The following is a 22,569-nucleotide window of genomic DNA, read 5'->3' as shown; positions in this document are numbered from 1 at the left end:
TTTCTCTAGTTTTCTTGATAGCGTCAACCTCCTGAATCTGTTCTAAGCAGATTGGATAATGTGGAAACAATGCCCCTTAAATTTACTTTTAAGAAATCATAACTTAGAGGTAGATAATAATGAAAATCGTGAAAATTTTCTCACTAATAACCATTTCTCCCCCCTCAGGGGTAAATGCAAAGGGACAACAGGTATTTCTGAAAGACATCTGGCCAACTCGAGATGAAATCCAGGCAGTGGAGCATAAGTATGTCATCCCTGGGATGTTTAAAGAGGTCTATCAGAAAATAGAGGTGAGGCCCCTACTGCCCACCCCGCCCCCCAATTACCTAAGGGAAAGCTGCTCCTTTGCATCCTGTCTGTACACCTTAAGGCTAACAGGAGTGTCAACTATAGAAAGTAACATCTCTTTCTTCACACAACCTGAGAAGTGGTTCTCAGTCATTGTTCTCCTGCCTCTCACATTTTTATAAACCCCACGTTCCCTCGTGTCCCGAGATATGGACAAAGGTAGACGGCATCCTCAAGAGAAAAGCCTCCACTAGCTTTTCTGTAACTCCACCCTTTTCTCAGATGCCTTGAGATAGTGTGTCATTGTGGTTGAGGAGCCTGGTGTCGTTCTTCTGTTACTGAGATTAAGTCAGTGGTTTGGCTGCATTTCTCAGAATATATTATTCTGGCCTTAGCCGGTGGCTTGAAGTGAGAAGACAGCGTTTTCTGGGGAGCAGGGTAAAACGGGGATCACGTTCAAGCTCTGAGCCCTCCCTCAGGCTACTCATTGGGAAATCAGGGAGGCTGGCAGGCACTGAGTTAAACGCTTTTCTCCAAAGACAGAGTTAATGGACCCGTGAAGAGAATTCAAGCCAATTTTAGTGCATGGCAGCTATCATTTCCTATTCGGTATCTGAGCGACCTGGACGTCCACTTCCCAAAATGTCCAGAGAGTAAAAAACTTCCCCTTTGATACAACCGAGATTATTATTTCATAAGTTATTTATCAGAATATATGTTTATTGCCTATTGCCACACAACAAATTATCCTAAGACTTAGTGAGTTAAAACAACATATATATATATTATCTCACAGTTTCTGGTTCAGGAATCCAGGTGCAGCCTAGTTGGATGTCTCTGCCGTCACAGGACTCCAAACTTGGTGCCACCCAGGGCAGCGGTCTCGTATGCAGGCTCAGCTGTGGGAGGATCCACTCTGAGCTCACTCGTGTGCTGGCAGGATAAAGCTCCTCGCTGGCTGTTAGTAGACACCTCCCCTCCTGCCTTGCCACATGGACCTCTGCACAGGACAGCTCACAACACGGTAGCTGGCATCTGCCACAATAAGGGAGGGAGAGATCAAGAGAGGAGCCCCGTGGCTCAGCCCACAGTCAGGAAGAGATCCCCTAGGGCGTGACAACCAGGGCATGGGCTCCTTGGGGAGGTTTTAGAAGCTGCCTACCACAGGACCTGTGCAGTTTAAAGTTACCTGATATGGCATTAGCATACTGTAAAGGAACTCTTTTGTTTGACCATGTAGAATAAGAAATGTTTTTATTTACTTTCGGGCTGAATGTATGTTTTGTGTTTACATGTTAAATTTTTCCTAGAATGGAATGTGACTAGGTCTGACTTTTTTTCTTTTCTTTTTTTTCTTTTTTTAAGACTGTGAATGAAAGCTGGAATGCCTTAGCAGCCCCATCAGATAAACTGTATTACTGGAATCCCAAATCTACATATATTAAATCACCACCATTTTTTGAAAACCTGGTATGGCTCCATATTTTTTAATAAAATGGGTTCTTCAAAAGGTTTCTTCCCTAATAAAAATTTGCTTTATTACCCATACTCTTGCTTTGACCATGCTCTTGCTCTGACCACTCATTTCATTAAAACCCCTTGCAAGCCACGTCAGATGCTGCTGAGGGTAGTTTTAGGAGGCTAGGACATTTGTAGAAAGCCAAAAATCTCTCTGTCCAAGGATTCTGCGTGGCAGTGTAGATGCACTAAACATAGGCTCAGTAAAGTCTGAGGGACTGTTCCAGGGAAGCATCCCCAGGGCATGCCGTATTTGAATCTTATACACATAAAAACACGTTCTTTGGGATGGGGATGGGAGTTGAAGCCAGGAATCTGGTTGTCCTCAGCATCTGAGGAGTTCTGCAGATAGGAAGAAAGACTTATTTGCAGCTGCAACCCTATTGCTTTTAAGGGGATAATGCCAATACTTTTCCCTCCTTTCAAGGATGAGTTATGAATGCTTTGAGTACATTCACCTTTGTATTCTAAGCATCCCTGATAAAACCCAGAAGACTAGAATTTTCTGTGCTTATGTGAAGCGCTGTCATTTAGTTTGGGTTCTCAACAGAACCACTGCTGTTGAGGCTCACTGGTGGCTGGTTTGAAAAAACTTGGGCAAACACTGACTTGTATTCCTTTCTAGACTTTGGATCTTCAGCCTCCTCAATCTATAGTGGATGCTTATGTGCTCTTAAATTTGGGAGATTCAGTAACAACTGACCACATCTCTCCAGCTGGAAATATTGCAAGAAACAGCCCAGCTGCTCGCTACTTAACTAACAAAGGGTGAGTGTGAGTGGGGGGAGGGGGAACAAAGAGTAAGAGACAAAAATGGAGTAAATTAGACCTGTGTTCCTCTTTTCACATATGCATCTCTTTGGAATCACACTCTGGTTTTATACTGAACCGTGGGGCTTGGAAGTTGCTCTTTCTGTTTGCTGCTTACTACCTTCCCTGGAGAGTCCATCAGCACATGAAACCCAGCAAGAGGAGAGGAAGGAAGAAAGATGACCTTCTTTTTGAGCAAGTGCACTTATTAGGCTCAGCTGCCATCTCTGTCCCCAACTTGGCTAATTGTTAAAATAGCAGGCTCTTCTCTTAACCTGTGCTATAGCCTGGTCGTTCTTCAAGCACATGGCAGGGATATAAACTGAACTTCATTGCCATGTCCCCTAATGTTTATGGAGGACTTTTTGGAGACTGTGCAGTTTATGCAACAGTGCATTGATCCTTCTGGCATATACTGATATTAGTAGGTATTATATCAATATTATCTACTTTTACCTAATATGCCAATATTAGTTGAGGTTTGACTTTATATGAAAGTCATCTGGGGACATAAAAATTCCTGGTTCCCATTCCCACCTTCTGAATCAGCCTCTTCCGGGAAGGAACCCAGATAATTAGTGTCTAGACAATCCCAATACAAAATTGAGGAATAGAATCCAAATACTTCAACTTCAGATTGGTGATTCTTGACTTCTTTTGAGACGGGGTCTCTTAAGGGAATTGAATGAAAGCAAGTTTAACTTCCTTCCCAGAAAAACACACATTCCCACAGTGTATTGGATACAATTTCAGGGATTTGTAGATACACACATCTGCTCCTAAAGCCTGTTTATAGAATCTCTCAATTCACAAATTAGATCTTATTGGCACTCACACCCACCCCCTAGCATTCTACAGCTCAGTGATCTGGTCACCGTGTTCTTTATAAGAGGTTGTTCTAATATCACAAGGTTTCCTTTCATTAGGTCCATCTGCAAAATTTCTTTCTGGCTTCAAGACCAGGACAGCTGTGCTGCTTGTCTGTACACTGCTTTGTTTTTTAATCTTCTGAGAATTGTAAAGTATGTTGCCAGTGGAGTGTCTTCTTTTCTCTGCATTGATTTCTGGTTAGTTCAGGGACAAATTTGAACCTCCCTCTGCCTGGTTTGTAGGATGTTATCTGTGTTTTTCCCAACTCTTGGCACCATCTGACTTGTCTACCCTGCTTATTCTTTTTCCTTCCATTTTCTCACTTATTTTAAATTTGTTGTAGCTTATCTTATATGAATTTTTATGGGCTACCTAAATGAATAAGTAAAATACTCCTGTTAGAATCCTCCTGATTTTTCTGCCCAGGTTTTTAAGATTGTAAATTGACCTCAGGAGGTATTGATTTCCACGCTTCACCACCCCTCTCCTCAACTCCCGCCCTGCCCTCAGTTGAAACTATGGGAACAGCTTTTTCTGCCTTGAAGTACAATGCTTAGTAGAGTTAGAGAAATAAGCTAGGTTTATGATTGTATTTTCCCTTTCTTGGTGTAAACTTTAATCTTCACTCAGTTCACTAAACTAGCCCCCTCTCGCTTCGTATAATTAGCCTAACTCCACGAGATTTCAACTCCTACGGCTCCCGCAGAGGTAACGATGCCATCATGGCACGGGGGACATTTGCCAACATTCGCTTGTTAAATAAATTTTTGAAGAAGCAGGCACCACAGACTATACACCTGCCTTCTGGAGAAATTGTGAGTATTGTTTCTTCTGCTGTTTCCAGAAACCAGCATTTGCCAGGCTCTGGGTGGTTGGATGTTTACATGGTTACCTTCGTTTTGTTCTTAATTTTTCTTCACAGCCCTATACTGTGAACTAAACCTCTGGTTTCCTATAGTCCCTCCTGACAGCTGTCCATATGTGTTGAGTTTAGCATCGATGGCAATGCCCTCGAAACTGCAAAACCTCCCCTCTTAATAGAGCCACTGCAAAAAGGAGGCCCGAAGCTGGGATCCTGCTGGCTAAAATGGAGAAGGGAGCTACAGTAAGTTTTAATCAAGCCTAAGAATTGGGGAGATAGGAGGAGCATCCCTTATCCAAAGATAAGTTTGCTAGTCTTTGTCAGGAGTTTGCAGTGCTTGGCTCCATGGAACACCTTGTCATGTTAGAGGTGTTTTTAGGCCTTTTATTTTACTCATGTATTCATTCACTCAATATTTGTTCAATCCTTAAAAAAAACAAAAACCCTCCCTTCTTCCTAATTAGCAATTTGTATCATGGATAAACTAATCCTCTTCTGATTTCCTGGGAGGTGAGCCCAAAAAACTTCTGAATGAAACGTCATTAGCTCGGAGTACTAGTGGGGAGAAGGGGACAGATTCTGGGCTAAATAGAGGATATTAATGAAGAAATACTGTTGTATGACTCGGTTAGCATTTAATTTAATTCACTCTATCCACTAGGTAAAGAGGTTGTGGAGAGGTCCTTGGGGCCTTGTCTGGGTCTTAATTGGTCATTTGTAGTTATATATTCCAGCAGGAATTGTTTATTTACAGATGGGAAGCATGTGGGAGGTGGGGAAAGCCTACATGTGGGGTCAGTCAGACCTGGGTTCAAGTTCCCACTCTTGACCAGCTGTGGAGTCTTTGGCAAGTTATTCCTTCTCCAAGTCTCATTTACCTGTGAAGTAGAAGTAATACCTGCCCCATAAGACTCTGAGGCTCAAAATGAAGTGAAACAGGGCAGGCCACAGTGGCTCAGTAGGCAGAGTTCTCGTCTGCCATGCCGGAGACCTGGGTTCGTTTCCCAATGCCTGCCCATGCAAAAAAAAAAGAACAACGTGTAAACTCTAACACAGTCTCTGGCACATATAGTAAGTCCTCAACTTCAGTTCCCTTCCCAGCAAATCCTGTGAAACTGCTTGGAAACTGATTAAGCTACTGCTAAATAACCCCAGCAATTTAATTTAATTTTTTAACTTTTTTTATTGTGTAGTATAAAATATATACAAAGCAGAGAAAGAAAAAAGCAGTAAGTTTCAGAGCACTCTTCAACACGTAGTTACAGGACAGATCCCAGAGTTTGTCATGGGCTACCATACCATCATCTCAAATTTTTCCTTTTAGCTGCTCCAGCATATAAAAGGCTAGAAGGAATATTTTTTTATCATCACAATTGATTTTTTTTTTCTTTTTTGTGAAAAAAAATATATACAAAAAAAGCAATAAATTTCAAAACATGCCCAACTTATTTTTAAATAATATTAGCTGATATTTATGTAGGACTTAATATATTCCAAGTACTGTTCTAAACTCTTTGCATATATACCTTGTTTAGTCCTCATAACAACCTTTAGAAATATGTACCATAATTGTCCACGTTTTAAATTGAGAACCGGAATCACAGAAAGGTCATATAACTCTCTGAAGCTGCACCTAAGATAAACTGAGATTAGAACCAAAGGAATCTGGAGAGACACCTGGACAAAGAACAGAGGGATTAAAAAAAAGGAAGAAAACAGACAACGTCGATAAAATTTTCAGGAAAAAATTTTTTGTCTCCTCAAATAAATGAGATGGTTTTCTGTAGCTATAAAATAACATTCAGAGGACAAGAAAGAACTCTTTAAATAAATTTTTAAAAAATGCTCCCCTCAAATTTTTTCAAAGAAATGGTTGATTAGCTAAGAAAATCTCCCAAAAGGTAGAACAGAAAGGCAAAGATAAAGAAATTAGACAGAAAATGTAAGAAAGTTTCAGACTGAACTTGAGAGGCCCAATATCTGATAGAGAACAGAGAAATAGAGGAGAGGGAATGATCAGAGATTACAGAATTACACAAGATTATCAAAATCACACAAGAAAAATTTCCCAGACTGAAGCATCTGAGACTCCAGGTGGAAAAGGCCCACGGAGGACCCAGCCAGATGACTAGGAAAGGCCCACTTCATGTCAAATCAGGAAGTCAAGAACCACAGGGATAAAGAATAGCTTCCGCAAGAAGAGTTTGGCAAGAAATAAAAAGCACACATACAAAAACTGGATCAGAAGTGCACCAAGTTTCTGACAGCAATGCTGGATAGTTAGACGAGGAAGTTGATTTGCACCCTTAAATTCTGTGCCCATCCATCATACTACCAGTCAAATGGAAGTAAAGTGATGATACATTTACATGCTTAAATGCTTAAAAAATAGCCCCCATTCACTCTCTCAAGAAACTGCCTTGTGAATGTGTTCCCTCTAAAAGGGGGGTAAATTTAAAAAGGATAAGATGTGGGATCCAGGTAGCAAAATGACAGGGAACGCACAGGATGTTGGTGAAGGAAGATTCCTCTGTAACAGCAATTACATACTCACCAGCAGGAAAGGGCCCTTGGCTGCCCAGAAACAAATTCTCTTTTCCAAGCCTAGAGAGCAGTTACTCTCCGCTGGAATAGGACTGAGGGATGTCCCCAGGGAAAAAGATTTTAAAATGATGGATCAACTGATATGTTTGAATGTTTTGAGAGAAGATATGTACTTTAGGTAGGGCATTTGGGAATTAATTACTATGTAGAGATTACAGGAGAAGCTTTAAAAATTGTCAAGAAAGGAAATCATAGTACATTGTGTGGCTCAGCTGTTGAGAGCATTTACATAATCATGTAAACCCCAAATATTGATGTACCTATAATATGAGGTAACTCCATCTAAGGAGGGGAGGGGTCTGGAAGGGGCAGGGTGTGATTGAGCAGGCTAAATCCTCATCAGAGTAGGAAATCGGTAAATAGTAAAACTGGAGAAATCAAGAACTAGCAATATAAACATGATACTTGGTGATATTGAGACAATAGAAGATACATGTCATCTTTTTTAGAAGAGAGGGTGAGTCTAAGGAGCTATCACTTTAGAAGCTGTTTAGTTACCTCCACATGGCTCATGAAATAAAAAAGAAGGGAAACCAGAATTCCAGACCTGCTTGGTCCCTGTGGTTTTAGGTAAATAAACTACTTTGCCATGAGATTATCAGCTTTGCAGTTGATTTGAAAGCACTTTTTAGAACACTCTCACATTCTTAATACTCAAATGCAGTAACAAATACCTGCAAATATCAGGTAGGTTGTTTCTTTCTGGTCTTTGAAAGGACCAAAATGTTGGTTGGCAAAAGGTGGATTTTACTGTTTCTGTATTCATAAGTTCTGTCCCAATGGAAACATTACAGATCCTACTCAGATTTAAGTAATGCCACAAGACATTAGCCACAGACTCCATCAGTCTACCAAAATACTAATCCGTGGATGCCTACTTGAGAGTCTGGATAAATACCTTTCTTGGGCTCCTTTCAAATGAAACACTGTCTTTTGAGGGATTTTTGTTTCCTCAGTTACATAGCCGAGAAAAATAATTGTTTCATTACTCAATCACTAGTGATAATATCAGATGTCTTTTTGAAGTCTCAGCTCAGCAGAATATTCAGTGTCCCAGTGAGAAGTAATGAATCTATTTATGTAAGATGTTTCTTATATATTAAAATATTAGTTCATCTTTTCCTCACCTCTGTGTAGATGGGTGACTAATACAAGAAAAGTTTACATTTTGTATGATTTCTGAATATGTTCTACCTTTTTTTTTTTAAGTTTTAACGTAACTAGGTCATTGGAGAAGAAAGAATTCAGTTCTAGTTTCCTTTTTCTCCTCATGCCCTAGGATTTGAATGTTTATATAATACCAGAGCAGCACTTTAGTGTTTCAGTCAAGATAGCAAAATTCAGTTATCACGGTAATTGGGAATTTGTAAACCAGGTAACGGCTTGGTTGAGTTTTCCATTGGCCTCATGTTGACTTGGCCATCTGGAGACCCTTCTGAACCTGCCCTACTCACCAGCTCTTGCCGGGGCCTGCACCACACTCTGTGCCTTTGCTATGTCTGTAAAACCTTCCTTCTTCTCTTCCTCAGCTCGATGTGTTCGATGCTGCTGAGCGGTACCAGCAGGCAGGCCTTCCCCTGATCATCCTGGCTGGTAAAGAGTATGGCTCGGGCAGCTCCCGTGACTGGGCAGCCAAGGGCCCTTTCCTGCTGGTGAGTATGAAGTGGAGATATCTCTAGCAGGCTCCTGCCCCTTTGAACATGCAGGGAAGCTGAGAGGGTTCCCAGGAACAAATTCTCTTGCTTTGCTTTTTTTTTTCCTATCTTGGAAGAACAAACTCAAGAAAGCATGTAAAATTTATTCATTTACTTCTTGAGGGATCTGAATTTATTTCATTTGGTGAAAGGTAATCTAGAGTTGAAGTGGGTCCCTTAGGGCAGACATTCTTGTCCTAGGAATCATGGTTGGGGTGGGTGCGGGGCCTGTCTGTAAAGGAACTTTGATGGAGGAGAGTCTGTGAACTTCTGGAAATTATATCCAGAAATGTATATGTGATCCAAAGGCCACTGTCTCAGATGAACTGTAAGGACTATTGCTACTGTATGTCTGACAGGTTTGGAGCGGGGCAAAAATGAGGAGGCTGGCCTTCTTTAGGAGTTACTTTGATAGCATTGGATTCCAAGTCTCTTAGATAAGCTAGGAAAGTGCAGTTTTTACAATTGTTTTTCACTGCCTGTGAAAATCTACTTATAAACTCTAAGCAATGAGAAAAAGAAGCGCTCTCTGTAATCTTCAGCCATTTTTTGTTTGTTTGTTTTGTTTTGTTTTCCTTTTTTTTTTTTTATTTAATTTTATTTTTTTAAATACCAAAAAAACACCGAATAAACACAAACATTCTTATTTTGATCATTCCGTTCTACATATATAATCAGTAATTCACAATATCATCACATAGTTGCATATTCATCATCGTGATCATTTCTTGGAACATTTGCATCTATTCAGAAAAAGAAATAAAATGAAGACAGAAAAAAAAAATTATACATACCATACCCCTTACCCCTCCCTTTCATTGATCACTAGCATTTCAAACTAAATTTATTTTAACACTTGTTCCCCTTATTATTTATTTTTATTCCATATATTCTACCCGTCTGTTGACAAAGTAGATAAAAGGAGCATCAGACACAAGGTTTTCACAGTCACACAATCACATTGTGAATGCTACATCATTATACAATCATCTTCAAGAAACATGGCTACTGGAACACAGCTCTACATTTTCAGAGAGTTCCCTCCAACCTCTCCATTACATCTTGAATAACAAGGTGATATCTATTTATTGCGTGAGAATAACCTCTCGACTCTGTTTGGAAAATCTCAGCCATTGACACTTTGTCTCATTTCACTCTTCCCCCTTTTGGTCGAGAAGGTTTTCTCAATCCCTTGATGCTGAGTCTCAGCTCATTCTGGGGTTTTTCTCAGTCTGTTGATGCTGAGTCCCAGCTTATACTAGGATTTCTGTCCCACGTTGCCAGGAAGGTCCACACCCTGGGAGTCATGTCCCATGTAGACAGGGGGAGGGTGGTGAGTTTGCTTGTTGTGTTGGCATCTTCAGCCATTTTAGGGTTTGACCTTCAGGTGCCACCGTGGGAAAGACCACTCAAGGAACAGAGAGCTTTTACTTTCTTAAGCATCTGCTTGCCCTGAAAGCAGAGATGAATCCTCTTAATTCTGCTTTAGAATTAAAGCTAATTCTAGCTTTAATCCTCGGGGTATGGTGGAAATGGTTTAGCTAATGTCAATTTAAATCATTTATGGCTTAAGCAAATAAATTATACTTAAGAAATACTGAATAAGTTTGATATCTAAAGTACAATGAAAATATGGCTGGCTCTCTGGCAGGCAGACGTCAAGGCTTCAGAAAATGTCTTAGGAATATCACACCTGGTTTTTGTTTTTGTTTTTTTTGGTTTGGGGTGAGGGGTTGGTGCATGGTCTGGGAATTGAACTTAGGTCTCCTGCGTGGCAGGTGAGCATTCTGCCACTGAACCACCGATGCCTGTTGTGTTTTTTGTTTTGTTTTATTTTTTTTGCATGGGCAGGCACTGGGAATTGAACCCAGGTCTCTGGCATGGCAGGCGAGAATTCTGTCACTGAGCCTCTGTTGCATGCCTGTTGTTTTTGAATCGGTCCTTTTGCTCTGTAACAGAAGAGATTTTCTCTGAGTAGTTAGTAATTTATCAGAGGCCTGCTTTTTCTGGAAACTGCTGAGAAGAAGAGAAATTATGGAAGAGGAAAAGGAATTTAAGAAGGGAACTGGAGGCCGACAAATGAGACCCAGGCAACAAGCAGTGGGGTGGGGAACTGTCAGATCAGACTGAGGATATTGGGATTGAATCACGTCCCTCACAAAATGCACGTTCACTCCAGCCCCTCTTCCTGAGGGTGTGAACCCTGAAGGTCCGTTAAGCTGTTATAAGTTAATACATACTCAAATTGAATGAGGGTGGGAATTAATCCAATAGGGCTGAAGTCCTCATAAGCAAAGGAAATTGGACATGGAGATAGAAGCCACAGGGAACAGCCAAAAGCTAGAAGTCAACTGAATCCAGAAAAACAGGAGGAGACACCACCATGTGAATTTCCATATGACGAAAAAGCCAAGGACCAAGAATCTCCAGCCGCCAGGCCCAGAACACCAGCCTTGGTGCTCAAGAAAGCATTGCCTTGGTTACGCCTCAATTTTAGACTTCTAGCCTCAAAATCACGAGCCAGTAAATTCCCATTGTTTAAGCCAAACTCACTGTGTCATATTTGTTTTAGCAACCAGGAAACGAAACTATTCCAAGTTGCTATTCCAGATACCTAAAAATGGGAAAATGACTTTGTAATAGAGAATGGATAGTGGCTTGAAAGTTGCATGCTTGGATATTTGGCCGAGGAGATTTCCAAGTTAACTGTAGAAGGTACAGGCTGATTTCTGCTTGCAGCTTATAGTAAAATGCATGAGGAAAGGGATAAACTGCAGATTTAACTCTTCAGCACAAAGGAACTAGAAATTGATGATTTTGAAAATTTATACCCAGTCCAGATAGTGTGCTCTGAGACTAGTGTCAGAAGCAGCCCTCACCGGGACCTCCCTGAGTTTCTGGGAAATGGGTCCCTGGTTTACTAACAGTCCTTTGCTAATGAGGGTCCAGCTGAGTGGGAATCCAGTCAGCCATTTCAGTGGAAGTCAAGATTGGAAATGCAGTTATCCAGGAAGTTATCTATAGAAAGTTTTTTTTAGCTGATGATTTTGACCCCCTTGAACTATACACAGAACCAACAAGGAGTTTTGCAAAATATTTGCAAAATACAGCAGAACTTTTGCCAGCTTAAGAAAGAGAAGGAATGAATTGAAGGAAGAATGACTTCAGGGGCAAAACCATGGAAGCAGAGGTCTGGATTGATTTCTTCAAGCCACTAGAGTAGGCCCACTTGCATGTGGAAAGGGCAGATTCACCTCTGTGCTTGGAGGTGGTGGGCCTTGAGCCCTGTAGTTCAGGGATAGTATAGGCACCCCAGTGCTCAGAGGTGGTAGGTTCTGTGGACTGGCATTCACAGAGAGCCTGGCCACAATTCCAGTGCCTGGAGGCATTGGGGCCTATATACCCCTGTGTTCAGGGAAAGTATGACCACTGTGCAAGTGCTCAGAAGAATTGGGGCTACCACTCCATCAGCCTGCAGGATAAAGAATTAGGCAGAAGAGGCTTGCAGACCTTGAAATGTAGTCATTTTTCCTGCTGGGTTTTAGAATTGTCTAGGACCCATGACCCCTGTTTTCCTCCTAGTTCCTCACTTCTGGAATGGAAATGTTATCTTGTGTCTGTCCCACCATTGTCATTTGGTAGCAGATAGCTTGTTTTCTAGGTTCAGTTTCACAGACACAGGAATTTTTCTCCAGGGCAAACCATGCCCATAACTAATTTTGATGAGACTTTGTGCCTAGCATTGTTACTGAAGTGACTTAAGGCTCTGGGGATGTTGTAATGGAGTATTTTGCATGTGGAAAGAAAATGTCTTTGGGGGGTCCAGAGGATAGAATGTTGGGGATTGAATCAGTTCCCCCACTAAAGCCTTGCTTACTCCATTCCTTAGTCCTGCGGATGTGAACCTATTTGTGCTAGGACCTTTGAAGATGTTATTAGTGTGCCCAAACTAAATGAGAATGTGAATTAACTCAATATAGCCGAAATCCTTCTAACCAAAGGAAATTGGACATGGAAACCGAAGCCATAGGGAGCAGCCCAAAGTTAGAAGTCAGTGGAACCTGGAAGAGAAAGGAGAAGACGTCTATCATGTGACAAAATAGCCAAGAATCAAGGATTGCCAGCAACTAGCCCCAGAAGGCTAGTCTTCAGGACAAAGCATCACCTTGCTGACACCTCAGTTTTGGTTTTCTCCTGTCCTTGAAACCATGAACCAGTAAATTCCTCTTGTTTAAGCCAAACCATTATTCGATATTTTGCAAACTAAAACAGAGGATAAGGTAATTAGCCCCAAAGGTCGTTGTAGAGTCTGGACTTCTATCCAGAACGCTCTGGGTCTGTGTACACCTCTGTTCTATAGCTGCCTAGCCTACACCACTCCACAGCCCTGGACTGTGCCTATGGTGGAGGTGGATAGACAGTTGTGATCTACAATATCTGCAGCACAGCTCGGCCATTGAAACAGGAATGTCAGCGTATGGTTAGAAGATTTCCCACCCTATAAGTTAATTTGTACAAAATATCTATTGTTCAAAGGATCTCCCTGTCCTGTATAGCAGTGGTTCTCAAATTTGGAAACCCCTGTACACTTATGCCTCATCTCATCCCCACAGAGATTTTGATTTAATTAGTAGGGAAGAGGGCCTAGACATCGAGATTTTTAAAACCTCCCCTGGTGGTTCTAATGTGCAGCAAAGTTTAGAACCACTGCTCCATAGCTGTGGTTCTCAAAACTTATCAAAATCACCGTCTCACATCCTGCAAGAGAATATGGTTCAGTAGATCTGGAGTAGTGCCCAAGAATCTACATTTTTACTGAGCTCCCCCAGATGATCTTGACAGAGGGGGGTCTTAGAGTGTGCCCTGGATATCAAGAAACCATAGAGGTATAAGGAAGTCCAAATCAAGGCATCATCAAAACAATGCTTTCTCCCCAAAGACCGTGGCATTCTGGGCCTGGCTGCCAGTGGTCCTTGGTTTCTCTGTCACGTGGCATGGCACACATGGCATCTCCTGGCCTCTTCCTTCTTTATTATTTTTTTTTTTAATGGTGTTTTTGTTTAATGGAGTACTCTACAGCAATGAAAATGAATTAAATACAGCTAACTGCATCAACTTAGATGAATCTCAAAACCTCTTCCTTCTTTTCGGGGTTATATGTCAGCTTTCTGCTTTCTGTGACTTCCTCTCTGTGTGTTTGAATTTTATTTCACTTATAAGAACTCTAGAAATAGGATTAAAACCCATCCTGATTGAGGTAGGGCACACCCTACATGAAATAACCTCATCAAAAGGTCCTGCTTACAATGGGTTTTACACCCACTGGAATGGATTACATTTAAGACCATGCTTTTCTGGGGTACGCACAACTCCAAACCACTACACTTAATATTATATTTCAGTTTATTATTTGAGAATGGGGAGTTCAAGTTAATTGAACTATGGTTTATTGATCACTGCTGTATGTTGCCATTTATGGATTACCAACAAAATATGTTTTATAGGAAGCTTAATATCAAGACTGTATTGAAAGAATTTAAGCCTTTAATAGGTAATATAAAAGCTGTGCCCTATAGGTAGTCATTTACTTTCTCCTAAAGCATGTTCTAAAAGTTGTTTTTACGTTGTTTTGTGGGGGTGGATTCCAGATACAAAAGGAAGTTTTGCTGAGAAATGTTGTGTCACAGAATGGTTAAGTACATGGAATGCATGGGTTCAAATACCAGATCTACTACTACCAGGCCGTGTAAGGTGCAGTAATAGCATCTTCCTCCCAGGGTTGGTGGCGGATGGAAGGAGATAATTCATTTAAGTGCTTAGATGGTGCTTCTACCTTGTAGGCAGTCAGTGGTGACTAGCTGTTACATTTGTTACTACAGAATAACACGTTATATATAAAAGGTTAATTAGTACTTATAAAGAATTTATGTATGAGAGCAATTTCAATTTTTTAAAAGCCTTTTGTACTTCTGTGTACCTAAAGATGAAATTAGAACTGTGTCCAAACTACTCTTTTGATTTATCAGGGAATCAAAGCTGTCCTGGCCGAGAGTTATGAACGCATTCACCGAAGTAACCTGGTTGGAATGGGGGTGATCCCACTCGAGTATCTCCCCGGGGAGAATGCAGACACCCTGGGACTCACCGGACAGGAGCGGTACACGATCACCATTCCAGAAAACCTTAAACCACGAATGAAAGTTCAGGTTAAGGTAAGCAGGAAGCTCTTCTCGGCAAGGCCTAGCTGAAATGGACTGTGTGTTTGTAATCAGTCCTGTTAGAAGGAAATCATTAGAAATTGGAAGGAAAATAAATCACTCAGTAGGACGGTGTTAGACTTAGAAGTTCTGTTAGCACCTTTTCCACCTGCATCATAACATAATCTTGGATGATGGTTTTTACTATTTGTCTGTTTATTCAGAATTATTGCTAGTTCCATTCTTACCTACCAACCCGATCTCTCCCCCACTCTTATTCTCCCATTTCACTCTACCGAGAGAATGGTGACCAGAGCTTAAGGACACTTTTAGTTTACCTAAAAATCATTTTTTTATTATAAAATTGTGCACAACAGACATGCTCACCTTGTTCCTGAGCCTCAACCCAAGCTTTGATTAGCCCAAGCATGAAAATAACAGATCTCTAGGCATGAAGGGGATGACGTACCCAACATCAAGAGCTCAGGGTAGGTTGGCCATGAAGGTAGAGGCAGCTGCTGAGGTGTCTGTACTGTGCCGAGATTGTGCAGGTTCCCAGGTGCTCCTCGTGCTGCTGGTGCGGGCCACACTCTGAATCTCCTTCGGACAGCTGTCTTGCCTTCTGTCTCAGCGATTCTCTCTGCTTCTCTGTCCTCACAGCTGGATACTGGGAAGACCTTCCAGGCTGTCGTGAGGTTTGATACTGACGTGGAGCTCACTTATTTCCACAATGGGGGCATCCTCAACTACATGATCCGCAAGATGGCCAAGTAGGCCCACGTCTCTCAGGAGACCCACCCATCGTGCTGCACCCCAGAGGAGACATCACACCACTGACCAGCTGAGTTCCCTGTGGGGGACGCTCCCTCCCTGCCTCCGTGGCAGGGAGCTGCCTTGCCGGCAGAGCAAGTGAGCACTGGGGATTTGTTGCCCTTCCTCCAGGCACGAGATCAGAAATTTCTACATTCTCTACTTTTGTTAATCTTTGTATCTTTTCTAAAATTTGGAGACTAGGAGGGTGAGAATATCAATCGTACCAGAAAGAGAATTGAGCTCCTCTTTAAAGTTACTGATCACAGGCTGTTGATTTTCACTCTTGGCCTGGTAGTGTTAGTCGAACACAAATAAGTCGTCTCAGAAGGCATCTCTCACCCTTTTTAATGTACCCTCTGCTGTTCTCTGCTCAAAGGACCCTTTTCATTGAGGGTCATTTTCCTTTGCATATCACCCCAGTGTTAACTGACATAAGAATTTTTTCATGCCTGAAGTCATCATAGTGATTTTGATTCTCCATCCTTTCCCTCTTCTTTCAAAGGGAATGATCTGAACACTTCATAGACAGGTCTAAAATTGAAATTATTTGATTATGTACCTTTTTTGATAGAGGAACATAAAAAGAAATGTGAAGTTTTCTTTTCCTATCTTCAAAAATTTTCTCCAGATAATTTTATATTCGTCAAGAGGAGACCTTTGCTTGGAAATGGTTTGGAAGGGAGACACACAACATTTCTAATTTGAATAAGATTAAATCTATTTTCAAGGAAAACTTGTTGACTTTGGAATTCTGTTTTGCTGTGTGTTTGGCTGTTGGTTTGAGAGTGACTCTTGGAACACAGTGTCCTGGAGCCAGTTTCACAGGTGCATCAGTACTGGGCGGACGGAATGGGAGTGTTGAGGAACCCTGTGCTCCCCACCTTGTTTTGAGAGCAGACGTGAAGGAAGGATGGCCAGGTAGCACAGCAATAACGTAAATATGGTGAGCCAGTCCGAGTTTTTTAATTTTTCATATCCTGAGGTTTATCTGCTTATTTTTATTACTTGTTACTTCATTGTATAGCTTACAAATTCATGTTATACTGAATGTCTAATCTCAACTTGACCAGGATGTGGCCTGGTCATAAGAACACTGGAGTCTAATCCTATCTCCACAACTTGTGCTGAGGACCAGAACAGGTTATTTAACCTTTGAGATCTTGAGGATTTAACTTGTATTTGTGGATGAAAAATTACAAACAGAACCCAGTTGTAAAGAAAGAGACTTTGACCCTCAGATTATGGTCAATTCCAGCATGAAAACACTAAGAAAACGTACCTCCGCTCCCTTAGCTCTCCACGGCTGAGCTTCTGGGGAGCTACTTAGTGCTCCACTCTCAGTGGTTATGGAAAAACAGATTCTAGTAGCTGTCATCTCTGCAATGGGCTTTCTGGATGTCCCAGCCACCTTCCACCCCTAAACAAACACACACCCAGCTCTCTGTCCACTTTATTAATGCCAGTGTCACATACTTGCCCACAACAAGCCTGAACAGACTAACTCCTTTTATCTGGGTCCCCAGGAAGACAATGGCTGTCTTACTCTGCACACGGAGAGTACACTGCTCTTGCTGGTCCATCCTCCCCCTCTAAATGGGATTCCTGTCTCCTTTGTTCTTACAGTTTTCTAAATCCATTACTGCCTGGGATCCCTATTAGGGAAAGCGAAGCATTTCTTGGTGTCCACAGTGAGTTAACTGACAAGAGTATTTAATGCCGTAAGTAGGTGCCTGCATCCTTGACTGTGGGACGACTTTCATGCAGTCGTCGGCGCCTTCACACTACGTCTTTGTGGTGCTTGGAGAATGATCTAGGGGATGGGTGTGTTAGTGATGATGACTGGTTATGGTGTCAGAAGCACAGCTCAGACTGGCTTAAGCAAAAGTAAGAAGAAAGGATTAATTGGTTTACAGAACTTGAAGAACAGGGCTGGCTGTGGGCACAGGCTTGATTGGATCTAGAGATTCAAACTCAGGGAGCTCCCTCTATCTTTTCATCTCTTATCTTCCTTTCTGTTTACATGCCTCATTCTGGGCCCCTCCATGTGCCAGGAAATGGCTGTGGCCACTAGTAACTCAGTAATAGTTGAGAATCTGTGATCTTAGAGGTTTGGCTCCCAGAATTCCTTGGGTAAAAATATTGGGAGTTTCCCAGACACCTAAATGAAGAACCTTAATTTTTGGCACAGCTTCCATTACAATACTGTATTAAGACAATGTAGAGTGTTCCACAGTGTTACCTAGTAGCAGTACAGAGCTGTTTCTAGATCTAAACAGTAGTAACCAAGGTTCCACCAGCGGCCTTAGGAAATTGTTAGATGGCATAACAATAAATGGAATTTAATAGCCAAGTATTTCTTGTTCTCCCAGACAGTTTAATTATTATGAACTATAATTATAGCTGTTATTTTTATAAACATTTTAAAAATTTGTGCTTCCAAAAACTAAGGCCTACATATTAAAGATGTCTTGAGTAAAATTAGTAGTTTTATTATACAGTATAATGAAACAGTTAGTAGCATGATCCTAAAGTTAATACTCCAGTTTGGTTCTGATTGTCAACACTCACGCTAGATACCTGCTGCAGTACTTGTACAGCATATTAACATGGTTCTGTGTATGAAAGCCTCCGAGGTTGGTGTGGGCTAAATGGGTGTTGCTACGGAACTTTAGCAATGCTGATGTGTGCTGTACATCACTCATGTGAGGGGAGGGGGCGGCCTATGGTAGGAAGTGCTTCCCACACCTGCCTAACCACAGACACTTTCCTCAGAGCTCTCACGGCACACATGAGGAAATACTGACCTGATGGACTGTTTGTTTTAATTCATGATTTATGGGTGGGAATCTGAGTTTACTGACCTCATTGTACAGTCGGGCATTTGATTGAAGGCAGATTTTAATGTCAAAGTGAAAACACGATGTCAACACTGGCAAGGACTGTAGAGATAACAAGCTCCTGTTGTTGTACAACTGGAAGTATTTCTGAACTGCTGGACGAATTTCAAAAAATACACATTGCTGTACACCAACTAGGATATTCTGATGTGGCTGGACATGTGCCCACAAAGAAAGAATCCCCAGATGGTTTTGATTGTCTTTGATCTACATGTCCAATGACCAGATTTGGGCATCCGTCAAGAGCTGGCCCTTAAAACCCTACCTACTTTCATTTAGTCAGTATTAACCATGCACCTACATTGTTCCACGCTCTGGGCCTGACTGGCTCAACTCCATGCAAAAGTTAAGCAGGGAAATGCTAAGTTACTCTTGTTCTAGCTTTCGTGTGCCTTCCTCTGCTGGCTGAAGAAAAAGAGGACTACTTGCCTTCATTTAAAAGGTGCTTAAAAGGACATTTCTCTTCTCAAATAGATTACCAGTAAATATTTTGCACATTCTAATGGAATTCATAGACAATATTTAAAGAAAAGCAGTCACAAATAGAGATACTATAGTAAAATCTAAATGGAGATGGAAAGAAATCAGCTCTCAGCAGGTTGACTTAGCCCACTGTTATTGTGCCTAAGAATTCTACTAATGGTATCCATTATTAAGCAACTACTATATTTCATGTACTTTAAATACATTATTTCATTTAATCCCCCACTAACCCTTACAGTAAGTATCATCCTTCTTTTACAAACGAAGAAAACTTATGTCGCTTGCAAATTTCTCTGGCCCCCTGCCAGCACTGTTCCTCATCAGATCAGAGGAAGAGTGAAGTGGCAATAGCATTTTACCCCATTGATCTCCAGGGTTGATCTGTGTAGTCTGGGTGGGTGGCTGCTTCTTGGATGGTCTCATAGGAACTGAATGCTCGTGAGAGGGAAGGACCTTCCCAAACTATTTCTTCAGATGTAAATAGGTACCACTTAAAAGTGATGTGTCATATGTGTTAATATTAAGCAGGTTTCCTAACTAGCTTTCCTCAGAAACTAAACAAAACCAGAAGCAGTGTCTCCCCCAGTTTTTGGATTATTAACATTCTCAGACATTTGGAGTTTTGGTAAGCCATTGATGGCCTGGTACATACAATTAATCTGAATCTGACTTAGGAAGGTGCTTAAATTACTGTGGAACCTACCCTGACCCAAACACAAAATACTGTGGCCTGGATGGAAACAGAACCTAGGCATTTGTCTCCATGTCTGGAAATCCCAATCTGAGCTCTCTGAAGCATCGGCAAAGCTTGCTAAATGATACAAATGCCATTTAGAGGTGTACTCGATTTTTCAAATAGAAAGAACAAATTAAACTGCCTTTTCAGTATCATTCAAGGGACCTAACTGAGAACAAACAATCCAGATGCTACATCAACCTTGTTGGGAAACAGCTGGAGATGACCATGGCAAATGTTAGGAAAACCAATTAATAGGACAAGATGTACAGTAAACTAAAAGAAAGAAACCAACTTCCCGGTAAGAACTATATCATTTACACATCCCCCATACCTAACAGCTGTCTACTACTGAGCTTTGAGATCAGCATCCCAAACACTGCTTATAGATATGTTTACCATATCTACTGTGCATAGAGTAAACAACTATTATATGTATATGTATGCGTGTGGAACCTTTGAAATTACCAGAACGTAAGGGATCAGCAAAAAGAAACCATTCCAAGGGCGGTGCGAAAGTGGTTCAGTGGCAGAATTCCCACCTGCCATGCTGGAGACCTGGGTTCGATTCCTGGTGCCTGCCCATGAGAAAAAAAGCCATTCCAAAAGACGAGGATCTATGAAATACTTACAGATAAAGGGAAAATGAATAACTTCATAGTGAAAAGGCCTGGTCAACACACCTTAATCAAGTGATTAAAATGAGTATTACTGGTAAGGTGAAAAACTATGTGTCACCTGATAGGATGCAAAAAGGATCCAGTATTGCTTCAATGATGTTCCCACCAAAGATGCATAACCTGAATTTAATCCTAAAGAAATACCAAACAAGCTAAAATGAGGGTTACTATACAAATAACTGCCTTGTAATTTTCAAAAGTGTCAGCATTGTGAAAGTCAAGAAAATGTTGAGGAATTGTTCCAAATTGAAGGAGACTATAGAGACATGACAACTAAATAAAATTTATGTTTCTGTACTGGATCTTTTGCTATAAGGGACTTTATTGGGACATCCGTGGTCATTTGAATGGAGTTGAAGATTAGACAGTAGTAATGTATCCATGTAAATTTTCTGATTAGGGAATATGTGAAAATGCCTTTGTTTAAGGACATATTATGGAGTGAAAGAAGATAATGTTACCAAAGTACCCTTAAATAGTTGCCCCCCAAAATTAGTTATTTGTATTGTATGTGTGACTCTTCTCTAAGTTTGAGGATGTTTAAATTTAAAAACAAACACACTTTTGTATATTTTTCACAAATAAAAATAAAATTTCTGGGGATGACAAAAAAAAAAAAGGCTGGGACAGACATGGCCAATAAGGGGAAGTTTCAAGAACGGAGAGCTCAACAGTGCCAAAGGTAGCAAAGAGTTTGCCAAGTTAGAAGGACAAAGTAGTACTCAATGAATTCTGCAACTAGAAATAAGGGCAAAAGCCATTTTATTATAGGTTAAGGAAAGAAAGGGAAGGTGGAAAATCAGTATTTATTTCATTAATTCAGTTATCCCATTGCATATTGAGCTACTGTGTGTACACTGGCAGCTGGCTCTGAATGAGAGGCTGGAAACAGAGGTAAAGCTTTTAAATTCTCAGGTGTTGTGAGCTCTGTTGATGGCCTACAGTGTGTTCAGTGCTATGGCTCACCCGTGCCTTTCATATGTGATAATACTGCAAAGTGTTGAAAACATTAAAGAGAAAACAAATTTAAGTGATAAATATTCAATATAGTAAAAGCTGTAAGTAAAATATCTTCAGAGGGGTACACGTGATCCATGATTGTACCAAGAGGGCTAATTTCTTCTTCACTCGAGGTCATCCATTCACTGTAGCTGAAGACTGGGACTCCGAGGTCACATGGACATTTCTCTGGGATCAAATGCTATTTTCTCAGGATGAAAGTCTTTCCATTTGGCATACACCATCTGTTGTCCAGTTGCAATATCCTCCACCACAAAACTTTCTATTTTTATTACTGGAATCTCAAATGTCTGATACTTTACATGGATACCCCAATCATGCCTGCAGTTCTCTCTGGCACAGAATATTTTTTCCCTTTTATCAAAACTCCCACAGATCTTTGGTTTGGGGTGTGGTGCTCTCACAAAGCGCTCCCTAAAATCAGCTCCAATAACAGTATGATGAGAGTCCTACAGATGATGGGACAGAACAGCACACAAAAGAAAACATTAGAACCAGTACAAAACTGATAAAACACCCCCCCTAATTATCTGAGAAGAAAAACAGGTAGGATCCCACTTATTTTACAAATGGGGCAAGAAGCAAATATGGATTCACCTGAAGGCTGCTCAGAGACTAGAATCAAAGCAGCCTGACTCCCACATATAAAATGGGGCCAGGGGCGAAGGTGGCAATGAGGTGTCACTGTACACCTCATGAAGAGGATTAAGATGTTTTCAATTCACCTGGCTTCAGAAGGTAGATACTATTTACTAATTCAGAAACAAAAATGGTATTTATTGAACATCTGTGAAACTTGAGTTCACTAGTGCACAGTCCAAAGGGTAAAAAAAAAAAAAAAATACCAAAGGGCCAGTGTGGATCTGAAAGAGCCAGTGACTGATGTGTCCACAGTCCTTATCTATAATTAACTTTAGGGTAAACCTGAAAAAAGGTCAGTACAGAAACAAAAACAGATCCAATTTACCAGTGCCTCAAGAAAACACAGAATCTAAAATGGCTATTTCCAATGGGAAAAAATTACAGCTGGAGCTGAAAGGACCTTTTACAGTTAAAGAAGCAGAATCAGAAAGATAAGAGAATCTGCCAGTAAC

At 41.0% G+C, this 22,569-nt stretch overlaps 2 protein-coding genes across 3 annotated transcripts in view; one reads left to right on the top strand and one right to left on the bottom strand.

Annotated features, from left to right (window-relative positions):
• Window positions 1-15,676, top strand: part of ACO1 (aconitase 1) — a 59,951-nt gene extending 44,275 nt beyond the window's left edge. The window contains exons 15-21 of the mRNA XM_077147978.1: window positions 169-293; window positions 1,657-1,761; window positions 2,435-2,577; window positions 4,157-4,304; window positions 8,485-8,607; window positions 14,676-14,861; window positions 15,507-15,676. Of these exons, the coding sequence (XP_077004093.1) occupies window positions 169-293; window positions 1,657-1,761; window positions 2,435-2,577; window positions 4,157-4,304; window positions 8,485-8,607; window positions 14,676-14,861; window positions 15,507-15,620 (944 nt within the window). The 3' untranslated portion in view covers window positions 15,621-15,676. The remainder of the gene's footprint in view (window positions 1-168; window positions 294-1,656; window positions 1,762-2,434; window positions 2,578-4,156; window positions 4,305-8,484; window positions 8,608-14,675; window positions 14,862-15,506) is intronic.
• Window positions 15,677-21,183: 5,507 nt separating this feature from the next.
• RIGI (RNA sensor RIG-I) overlaps window positions 21,184-22,569 on the bottom strand; it is a 96,338-nt gene continuing 94,952 nt past the window's right edge. For both annotated transcript variants that reach the window (XM_077147974.1, XM_077147973.1), the window contains exon 18: window positions 21,184-21,924. In XM_077147974.1, the coding sequence (XP_077004089.1) occupies window positions 21,628-21,924 (297 nt within the window). In that variant the 3' untranslated portion in view covers window positions 21,184-21,627. The remainder of the gene's footprint in view (window positions 21,925-22,569) is intronic.

The sequence above is a fragment of the Tamandua tetradactyla genome, chromosome 2 (assembly GCF_023851605.1).
Source record: "Tamandua tetradactyla isolate mTamTet1 chromosome 2, mTamTet1.pri, whole genome shotgun sequence".
Classification (NCBI taxonomy): domain Eukaryota; kingdom Metazoa; phylum Chordata; class Mammalia; order Pilosa; family Myrmecophagidae; genus Tamandua; species Tamandua tetradactyla.
This window is presented reverse-complemented; position numbering and strand designations above follow the sequence as displayed.